Below are 10,728 nucleotides of genomic sequence, written 5' to 3' on the forward strand. Positions count from 1 at the left end.
TTGTCGGTTTTATTTTTGAAAATCCATTTTAACCCGACAATCGAAACATCAGAAGGTTTAGGAATAAGTCTCCAAACCTTGTTTCGTTCGAATTCAGCCAGTTCGGATTGCATGGAAACAACCCAATCTGAGTGTTCCATTGCATTCTTTACTATCTTTGGCTCTATTTTCGAAATATAAACATTAAACATACACAATTCTTGATTCGCATTAAGTACCTCATTTTTGGCACGAATCTAAGCTCTAGTCAACACACCTTCTTGAGGATTCCCTATGACCTGTTCTTTGGGATGACTTTTTGTCCATTTTTCCATTGGTGGATATGCCGAATCGAAGTCTAATGGTGCATCCTCATACACCACTTCGTTTTCAGTTCCAACAACTGAAATATTGTCATCAAATTCATACTCCCCCTCAACTGAAACTTCAAGCTCCCCCTCAAATTGATTATTATCTTGATGCTCCCCCTCAACATGTTGATCTACATGTCTTTTCACACCCCTCGAAAGTATGCCCACCTTGAACACTGATTTCATCAGTCGTATGCTCCCCCTCCATACGAACTTCAGACATGCTTTTGCTACTACTTGAGTCAGATGTACGAGTAGAGTCATCATTGTGTTTTGAGGATTCTGGTGTTTGATTATCAGCAGCATGAATTTCAGCATCGATCGCCCTATCAGGAATACCAAGTATTAATTCATAATCAAAATCAATAGTATTTTCATTTTCGACTTGATTATTTGAATCAGCTATGATTGGTTTCTGTTCGAATGTGCAATCTATCTACTTAAGAAAATAGTCATCAAAGGTTAAGTTAAAAGTCTCTTCAACTTTTCGTGTTCGCTTGTTTAACACTCTGTATGCAACAGAATTATGCGAATACCCTAAGAATATGCCTTCATCAACCTTCACTTCGAACTTGGAAAAATTATCTTTTAAGTTCATTATAAAATAGCTGCAACCAAAAACATGTAAAAATTTTACATTAGGTTTTCGATTGTTAAGTATTTCATATGGAGTAATATTGAATCTTCGATGAATGAATGAACAATTCTGAGTAAAACACGCAGTTGACACAGCTTCAGCCCAAAGATATTGAGGTAAGTTCGCATATGTCAGCATAGTCCTAGCCGTTTCGCATAGAGACCTATTCCTCCTTTTGACCACACCATTTTGTTGTGGTGTATATGGTGATGAGAAATTATGCAAAATTCCCTTAGCTGTGAGAAACGAATCTAGCTTTTATTTTTAAACTCAGAACCATTATCGCTTTTGATTTTTCGAACACTCTTTTTAAGACTCATCTCAATCTTCTTGATAAAGTCGATCATCGTCTGAGCAACCTCAGACTTTAACCTGAGAAAAAATACCCATGTAAATCAAGAAAAATCATCAACAACAACTAAAATGTACCGCTTTTTATTGAGTGTCTCAATAGTCGTCGGTCCACATAAGTCGATGTGAATAAGTTCCAACGGTTCCACGATATTCGAATCTATAATGATTGGATGTCCTTTTCTGTGTTCTTTTCCATGTTCACAAGCTACACATAAAGTATCATTATCAAATTTAAGTACAGGCAAACCTCGAACCAAATCTTCAGTGACAAGTTTGTTAGTATTGCGAAAGTTCAAGTGAGACAATCTGCGATGCCATAGCCAGCTAACATCATTAGAAGCCTTCGACAAGAGACACACTGCTGGTTTGCCCACAAGTGGTTTGATGTCGAGTGTGAACATGTCTCCATATCTTTTTGACTTGAGAAGCACTTCATTTGTGTTCACTTTCGATATGATGTTGCCTTCTTCGTTGAACACCACCTGATATCCAGTGCCCACAACAAGTTGCGAAACACTAATCAAGTTATGTTGAAGGCCTTCGACACAAGCAACTCGATTTACTGTGAATTGCCCATTCGTGACTTTTACATAGCCTTTCACTTGACACTTATGATTGTTGCCGAATTTGACTACTCCAGCATTTTCCAAGCTTCTATAATCTCGCAAGTTCTCCTTTCTTCCAGTCATGTGACGAGAGCAACCACTGTCAATATACCATTTCGAATCATATTGCTCATCACACATCACCTGCATTTAATGAAAAATTTTAGGAACCCAAGTCTTCTTGGGTCCTTTATTAGTAGCATTAAACAGATTCTTAGAATTTAAAACCTAGGTTTTTACTTTTTCCTTTACACTATGAATTAAATCAACATCATCAGATCTAGATATTGAAATAAAGTTGTTCGATAGTTTTGGGTTTTCCTTGATTTTCACCTCAGCCTTCGCAACCTGCTTAACTTCCACAACTGGTTTCCATGTTTGTACTGGAACATTTGAACCATGAGAAGACGAACTATCAGCAAAAGATTCATTCACATAATTTTTGAATGCAGTCTTGATTTGTTGTTGTGAAAATTTGCCAGTTTGAAATTGTTTTCCTTGCCCTTCCATCCAATTGTTAATTGAATTTACATCAGATTTTCCTTTTGTGTAAGAAACTTTGGTCGGTTTTGTGATTGAATGATTTGGAAATTTTGGTTGTTTAGGTGAATTTTGTTTTTGTTTGGGTTTTGACATTCAAAATTGGTGAATTATTTGTTGATTTTCTAACATTTTGAAACTTACGATCATTCATAAAGTTATGCAAAGTCTCATATTTTCTAATGTTATCATATTTTCGAATACATCCAACCTTTTTATTTATCGGATATTTGTCAACAATTTTCATTGGTTAGTGAAAACATGTGTCCTTTTGTGTTTGTTTTAACAAATAGTTTTGTGATTTGTTTGTTTTCTGAAATTTTGATGTTGTTGATTTCGAATCCTGTATTTTAACAACATTAGGCTTTTCATAAGACACTATTTGCCAAAAAATTGCCTTTCGTGCCTTTCGTTTCGAAACATTGTTTTCACTTGAAAATTTTTCAACCATCATTTTAAATTCGTGAGAATTCAATTTCACTTCTGATTTTGTTTTAACATCTTTTTGAAACACTTTCTTTTCTTTTTCATGGTTAACCAACCATTTTTGTGGTGGTTTTTGACTTTGAAAAACATAAGAATTTTGAGTTAAATTGTTTTCTACCGTATTTTGATTTGCAAAGAAACTTTTGGTAGTTGATCGTTTGTTATCATTTTCAACCATTTTGTTAAATTCAGGCTTGATTTTCTCAACATTTCCAGCAGTGATGAAGACTTGGTTTGGAAAAACCGTTTTATCAGTGCATGTAAAATTCGGATAGACAACCGTGTTGGTTTCCAAGTAGTGTGCACCTTTGTCATTATGAACTTTGTTCAATTCCTTCGTGTCACCATACACTTGTTTAACAACAACACGTGTAAGTGATGTTTCAATTGAAACATTCTTCTCTTTCTTACATTCACACGAAGTTTTCACTTTCTCTTCGTCATCATCAGTGTCATCTGTTTGGCTACTTCGAACTTCCACATCATCAAAGTCAAAAAGTTGCGAAGTTGAGGGTTTGTCAATGTCAACCTTCACTATCGAATCAACAGAAATTTCTTTACCTTTGACCTTAGACGTTATATTATTTACAGACATTTAAGAACAATCAATCTCTTCTTCCTCTTCGATTTCACTAATTTCACTCACATTATCTGAATTATCATCGACATCAGCATAATTGAGTTGAGAATCAAGAGTCGAAGTCTCAATTTTCTTTAAAATCTTAATTTGTTCATTCTTTGTTAAACTATCATTTACAATATCTACCAATTCATCAGCATTCAGAAATTCATCAATTTTGACAATACCATATGAAAATCTATCGTCGGGTATTTTGTCAAACTGAGCAATAGTATCTTCACAATCATACGATATAACATCAACTTTTTCACGTTCATAAGCAAGAAAAGGTAGTAATTTTCTATGTTGTTCTTTGCTTATTTCAGATGAATCATGTAAAGCAGTTAACTTTGCATATAGTCTCTTAGCAGAATTACAGTAGATGTTTCGTTGAGCTAACAACAATCTAACATCTCTATCTAGACTATCCCTATCACAATTGACATTTTTCATCTGTAGTTCAAGATAATCTACCCTGCTTCATTTTATGTCTAACTGTCTTCGTGTCTCAGCTAGTTGTGTTTTTAAATTTTGAGCCTCAGTACTAGCAGACACAATAACAACATCAAAATAAGCAACAGTATCATCGAAAGCAGTTATTTCAGCATCATAAGCAATTAGAGGAATATTAAAAGATTCAAGAATAGCACGTACCTTGGTGGTCATAAGAGACTTATCAGTGGATTTGGACACGAAGCAATGTCTAGAGATTTCTTCTTCTTCTTCGCTATTCTCCTCAAAACTAGCGAACATCGCACCGTGTGTAGGGTGCCTCACTTCTTCATCATCTGAACCCGAAGACCAAATTTGGTAGGTTCCACTTTCATCTTCGTCTATCTCTCCCCTAGCAACCAAAGATAGCCCTTTTGCCTTTGCATGAACTTCCTCAAGCTTTTCAGCATAGTAAGCTTTGTCTTTAACTTTGGATTTCTTTTCATCCTTCTTCCTTAACATGCAGTCAGCTGCAAAGTGGTTAGCTCCATTACAGTAATGACAGTTGACTCCTGAGTCACCTTTCAGCTTTTTCTCTGCCTTCGATTCCTTTACATTTTCATCCACCTTCTCATACTTCTCATACTTCTTCTTCTCCTCACCTCCAGCCTTTACTCCAGCTTTCACAAAACCACTCTTCGCATCTCCTTGCATACCCTTTGGGTTGAATGGCTTCTTAAAAAATTTATTTACTCTGTTGTTTGAGTAAAATGCAACCGCCTCATCATCAGAATTCATCAGGAACCCCTCATCATCCGAGCCTTCCTTTTCAACAGACTCAACTTCATTCATTTTCGACACCAACGCCAGTGGTCCACCCAAACTTTGTTTCGACTCATCTAACATTTCAGCCACTTCGTTTTCGTGTGTCTTCAGCTGATTGTATAGATCATTCACACTCGAAGTATCAAAGCTCTGCTGATTCTTTATCATCATGCTCACACTTCGCCATTCTTTGCAAAGCCACATGATGAATTTAAGGTTGAATTCCATAAGAGACCTTGTGATTCCATATCTGCTGCATCGATAAATGAGTTCATTCAGACGATCATAGTAATTTTCAATCGTCACAGCATCCTTCTGTCTGAACTCCTTAAGCTCAATAAGACATTGTTTAACAGAATTGATCTTTGTCTCTTCACTACCCTGGTATTTTTCCTTCAATGTGATCCAGATGTCTTTAGCTATTTTACAACCATGAATGTAGTTGTAAACCACAGGTGGCAATGCACCTCTCAGCTCTCGCAAACATCTCTTCTTATTCTTTTTCAAATGATCAACTTGATCATTGACTTGATTTGAAGTTCCAGAAGCTCCTATTGTTTGAACATTCACAGGAGGTAGAACTATTCCTTTGATACAGTTCCAGAGCTCCTCATCAATCCCATTCAGATAATCTTCCATTCTGTCAGCCCATTGATCATAATATTCCGGAATCAACATCGGAATCTTAGTAGATGAACCAAGCAAATGAGAATATGAGGTCATAGTGTTCATGTTAAAGTTTTCCATTGTTAAACACGAGGATTTTGATGAAAAACTTAAAAAACTTGATGAATTTGTGAATTAATCAAACAAATTGTTCACAAATTGCTAATCGATTACTCGACTAAACAATTCAGATGCAGAATCGATTCAAATCTGAAGATCAAGAGAGATTTTTAGAACCAAAAGCGCGGAAATATTTTGAATAAACTCGTAACTCAAAATGCAAATGATTCTAGAATGAAAATCAGATCAACGCAGTTTGAATCCTGCTCTGATACCAATTGATGAGAGTTGTAATCGAGATTTAGAAATCAATCATGATCTAGATGAATGAGTAATGAATGATATGAACACCATATGTAAATATTAATCAACAAGTTTGTATTGAACAGAGAATTCTAATACAATATTGATTACCAAAATAAGCAGAAAGACTCGTGTCTCTACTTCTATCCTCAGCCCATATTTATAGGAAACATGAGTGTACAAAAAATACTAAGTCAAGACATTAGGATTCAACATAAAAAGACTTAGTAAATAAATACATGCGAAATAGAACAAACAATGCTTAGACTTTTACAACTAAATGACTCAACAAACAACCAATACCTTAAGCCCACAACCAAACAAGGAACAGGAAATAGAGCGAGTTATCAATCGTAAGTCCTTTAAACCATATTTGTATAACTATATCTATATAGACATGATTTTTGACAATATATTAGTTTAAAAGAGTTTGATAAAGAGTTTAGAATATAAAAGAGTTTGACAAAATGTTTTGAAATAGTTTGTTTGATAAAATAGATTGAAGTGTAACAAATCCATTTGTTTGATAGTTATTAATCACATGCAATTGATATAATAACTATAATGGTTTTCAACTTGTATTCCCCCTCCCCCCCCCCCATAAAAGCATTTAAACTCATTTAAAAGATAAGTTAAGAGGTATAAACTCACCTGATGTGAGTGATGCGAATGTAAGATCGGTATAGGTTGCTAAGTGTCAAGTGAAGACTCGAGCACACATGGATCCTATTTAGCATATAATGACACATATGTGGATATAATTAGTGTTTATACAACTAATCATGCAAGGAAACACCTTAGGGACTAGGAAACACTTGAATGGAAGTGTTACAATCACATGTGATTGCACATAAAGGGGTTTACGGCCACACATGGTGCTCACGGCCATGATGTTTACGGCCCAATGTGTTTACGTCCATGGGGTTTACGGCTACACATGGTGTTCACGGCCATGATGTTTATGTCCCAATGTGTTTATGGCCATGGGGTTTACAGCCCTATGTGTTTAGGGCCGTACACTCATGAAGACATATGCCAAAGAGTGTTTTATGGACCTATTCAGCATCAAGGAAGTGCGTCTTGACCCATTCCTAGCCTTAAGAAGAGTTTATGGCCAAACTAGGAACCTTAACAAGGGTTTACGGCCAAGGGAGATATTCATGGCCGTAAACTCTCATTGTTCTTGGGAAATGGTTGTTTTCAAGGGTGTATGTTAAGAGCTTCTATAGGATAACTAGTATATGGAAGATTACTTATGTTTTGAAGCTTGAAAGGGGTGTTTAAGGTCCAAGAACTAGTGTGTGTTCTTGGTGTTCTTAAAGATCTAGCCCAAAAAGATGAATTTCATGGATGAAATCAAAGGGTGATACTAGATTAAGAAGAATAACATCTAATAACATGGAAGGAATACTTACTCTTTTGAAGATCAAGGTGAAAATCTGGATGATAGTTGAGAGAGAATCCGAAATCTAGGCTTGGAAGTGTAAGAAATGACTAGAAATGAAGATAAAACTCATATATGTTCATGAGTTTACGGCCAAGGTTATGGCCGTAAACTCCTTATGAATGGAGTTTCCGACTTGTATGTGATGGGTTTTAGCCATAAGAACTTTCCTATGTGCGCATGCAAAACCCTAATGCTTGGATCTAGGCTTTCTAATTAAACATGCTTTGAATCCAAGACTTCTAATAGCTAATTAGGTTAAATAACAACATTGAAACAGATCTAGAACCATACCCTTTGAATTCCTTGTTGATCTTGTAGTCTTGGAGCTTCTAAAGTCACAAATGTCACTCCTCTAATGGCTTACAAACACCAATAGCAAGGAAGATGATTTAGGAGAGAGGAGAGGGGAGGAAATCGGCCAGAGTTCTCTTACTTTTGGTGAGATGCCGATTTCCCTTTCCCATGGGGTCTATTTATACTTGTAGACTCCTTAAGGGTTACAGTCTAAACCCTAATTGGATAATCTTCTCTTAAGGCTATCCAAATCCTTTCCTTAGATAATCCCTTGGACGATTTTGAAGCTATCCTAGCTTCTAGAATCCGTCCCTTGTATATCTATAAGGATTTATAGTCTAAAGCTTAACTATCAAACAATTGACAGTTTATACCCCTTTATTTAATTAATCTCTTTATGTCACCAAATTAATTCCAATTAATTATATGACTTATATTAATCAAATAACCATATATTATTCTTTATAATATTTACTCTCTCTTAATAAATCATCCTATCAAGTTGCTATGGTGAAGGCAACCCAAAAGGACCATGCACAACCGGGTCAAATACTTTCCTAATATAGTTGCAGCCTTAGACACTATTCCAACAGTCTCCCACTTGGATAAGTCTAGTAACTATACAAGTACAATTCGGTTTGCAATCGTAGCTCTCAAAGACGCTGTCAAACTCTGATCTAATCAATCTTGTCCTTTAGATAAGGGATCATACAGTCCTCTGTAAGATATCATGCTGACAATCCTACGGAATGGTTAGTCAAACATTTAGGTTTCTCGATCTCCGATTTATTTGACATAGAACTTAATCGAACACATCAATTCAGTTCTGACCGGGCCCGGCACATAAGTCAAATCAAATCATCGAGCGGCCGAGATATCGCTTTTACCTTCTTTGATAAAAGTTACAGATAAACTTCGACTTATATGCATTTACTTATTCATTAACCAACTATACACAACAATGTGTTTTATAACACCGAGTTACTGATGCGTTTTCACATTATCAATGTACAATCAATTAATAGATAACAAACCATATATCTATGTTTTAAGACTATATGATATTATCGTCTTGCGATCACCTTTTATATCGTATTCCATAAAGTGATTCCAGCAAGCGCGGGTTTGTTCCAATGCTCAAAACTAGTTCATAAGCACTCATGAACGTTGCAGCAACCCTTTGCTATGTCTAAAACCATTTAGACAATCTACACACCAATTCATGACAATCTTCATTCATATCTACTTCCAACATATGAACGATTGTGGACAATTTGAACAATTCGATTATTCCTAATAAACTCGATTATTCTGGAAGTCAAAACATGCAAAGTGAAACAATAGTTAAACGATTAACATAAGACAGTAACATTACTCATAAATAAAACTCCTTTATTTAATCATCAAATGTTAATTACATTTATCTATTACACATTTCTAATACTATCTAATCTATGCTAATATCATCCTTCAGCCCAATACTCCTAGCATGCTGCAAGTGCTTAACCCTACTCAGTCCCTTCGTAAGCGGATCTGCTGGGTTATCTTCTGATGATATCATATTCACTACGAGTTGTCCTTCTTCTACACGATGTCTAATGAAATGATATTTTATGTCGATATGTCTTGATCTACCATGATCCCTCGGTTCCTTGGTCAAGGCAACCGCACCTTCGTTATCACAGAAAATCTCCATGGGCTCCTTTATGGCAAGTACAACTCCAAGATCACCGATGAAGTTCTTTAGCCATATTGCCTCCTTCAACGCTTCGCTCGCTGCAATGTACTCTGATTCGCACGTTGAATCAGCTTCAGTCTCCTGCTTGGAACTCTTCCATGTCACTGCTCCTCCATTTAGGGTAAAGACCCAGCCCGACTGCGAACGGTAGTTGTCCCTGTCGGTCTGAAAACTGGCGTCACTATACCCTCGCACCTTCAAGTCATCACTACCTCCGAGAACTAAGAACCATTCCTTCGTCCTCCGAAGGTACTTAAGGATGTTCTTCACCGCAATCCAATGTGCTTTGCCAGGGTTCCCTTGATATCTGCTAACCATGCTCAAAGCGAAGGCTACATTAGGGCGAGTACAAGTCATAGCGTACATGATTGAGCCAACTGCGGAAGCGTATGGTACTCGGCTCATTTTTGCTATTTCAGCTTCGGTACTCGGACTTTGAGTCTTACTCAACTTGGCATTACTTTGTATCGGTACTTCACCCTTCTTTGAATTTTCCATACTAAAACGTTTTAATACCATCTCTAAGTAAGTATTCTGACTAAGTCCAATTAGTCTCTTACTTCTTTCTCTTACTATCCTTATTCCCAAAATGTAAGAAGCCTCTCTGAGGTCCTTCATAGCGAAGCACTTCCCGAGCCAGGACTTAACCTCCTGCAGAGTCGGGATGTCGTTTCCTATGAGTAATATGTCATCGACATATAGAACGAGGAAGCTTACTATACTCCCACTGGCTTTGACATATACACAAGATTTGTCTTCGCTTCGTACAAATCCAAACTCTTTGACTTTCTCATCGAAGCAAAGATTCCATCTGCGAGACGCTTGCTTAAGTCCATAAATGGACTTCTCAAGCTTACACACTCTATTTGGATGCTTCGGATCCACAAACCCCTCTGGCTGAGCCATGTAAACATCCTCAGCCAACTTTCCGTTAAGGAAAGTGGTCTTGACATCCATTTGCCAAATTTCATAATCATGAAATGCGGCAATTGCTAGCATCACTCTAATAGATTTAATCTTCGCAACTGGTGAGAAGGTCTCGTCATAGTCAACTCTGGGAGTTTGAGTAAATCCCTTCGCAACCAATCGCTCTTTATATGTGTGTACGTTTCCATCCACGTCGGTCTTCTTCTTGAAGATCCATTTGCACCCAACGGTCTTACTTCTGGGCACATAATCAACCAAATTCCAAACTTGGTTATCATACATGGATTGGATCTTGCTGTCCATTGCCTCTTTCCATTTCGCAGACTCCGGGCCTGCCATGGCTTCCTTATAGCTATTAGGTTCATTAAGATTTACTAGTGTATCATCACTAATATACGTGTCCCCTTCGGTAGTAATATGAAAACCATAAAACTGGGGATGAACT

At 36.7% G+C, this 10,728-nt stretch overlaps 1 protein-coding gene across 1 annotated transcript; it reads right to left on the reverse strand.

Moving 5' to 3' along the window:
* Window positions 1-236: 236 nt before the first annotated feature.
* LOC145068287 (uncharacterized) lies at window positions 237-5,595 on the reverse strand. The gene is made up of 11 exons (XM_079015237.1): window positions 4,801-5,595; window positions 4,246-4,758; window positions 3,780-4,044; window positions 3,114-3,506; window positions 2,187-2,449; window positions 1,589-1,823; window positions 1,417-1,546; window positions 1,258-1,359; window positions 859-958; window positions 486-786; window positions 237-382 (listed from the first exon to the last, which is right to left on the reverse strand). Exons 1-11 carry the CDS (start codon window positions 5,593-5,595, stop codon window positions 237-239), a joined length of 3,243 nt encoding a protein of 1,080 aa, XP_078871363.1.
* Window positions 5,596-10,728: the final 5,133 nt, after the last annotated feature.

This window comes from Lactuca serriola, chromosome 8, assembly GCF_051521515.1.
Source record: "Lactuca serriola cultivar US96UC23 chromosome 8, Lser_US96UC23_V15, whole genome shotgun sequence".
Lineage (NCBI taxonomy): Eukaryota > Viridiplantae > Streptophyta > Magnoliopsida > Asterales > Asteraceae > Lactuca > Lactuca serriola.

Excerpts from the sequence above, each read along its gene's own strand:
- LOC145068287 (XM_079015237.1), bottom strand. The coding sequence starts at position 5,595 with ATGGAAAACTTTAACATGAACACTATGACCTCATATTCTCATTTGCTT. Across the intron at positions 4,045-4,245 it reads AGTCTCTTATGACCACCAAG|ATGAAAAATGTCAATTGTGA; the intron begins GTACGTGCTATT and ends CTTGAACTACAG. Across the intron at positions 1,824-2,186 it reads TTCATAGTGTAAAGGAAAAA|GTGGTGTTCAACGAAGAAGG; the intron begins GTAAAAACCTAG and ends ACTGGATATCAG.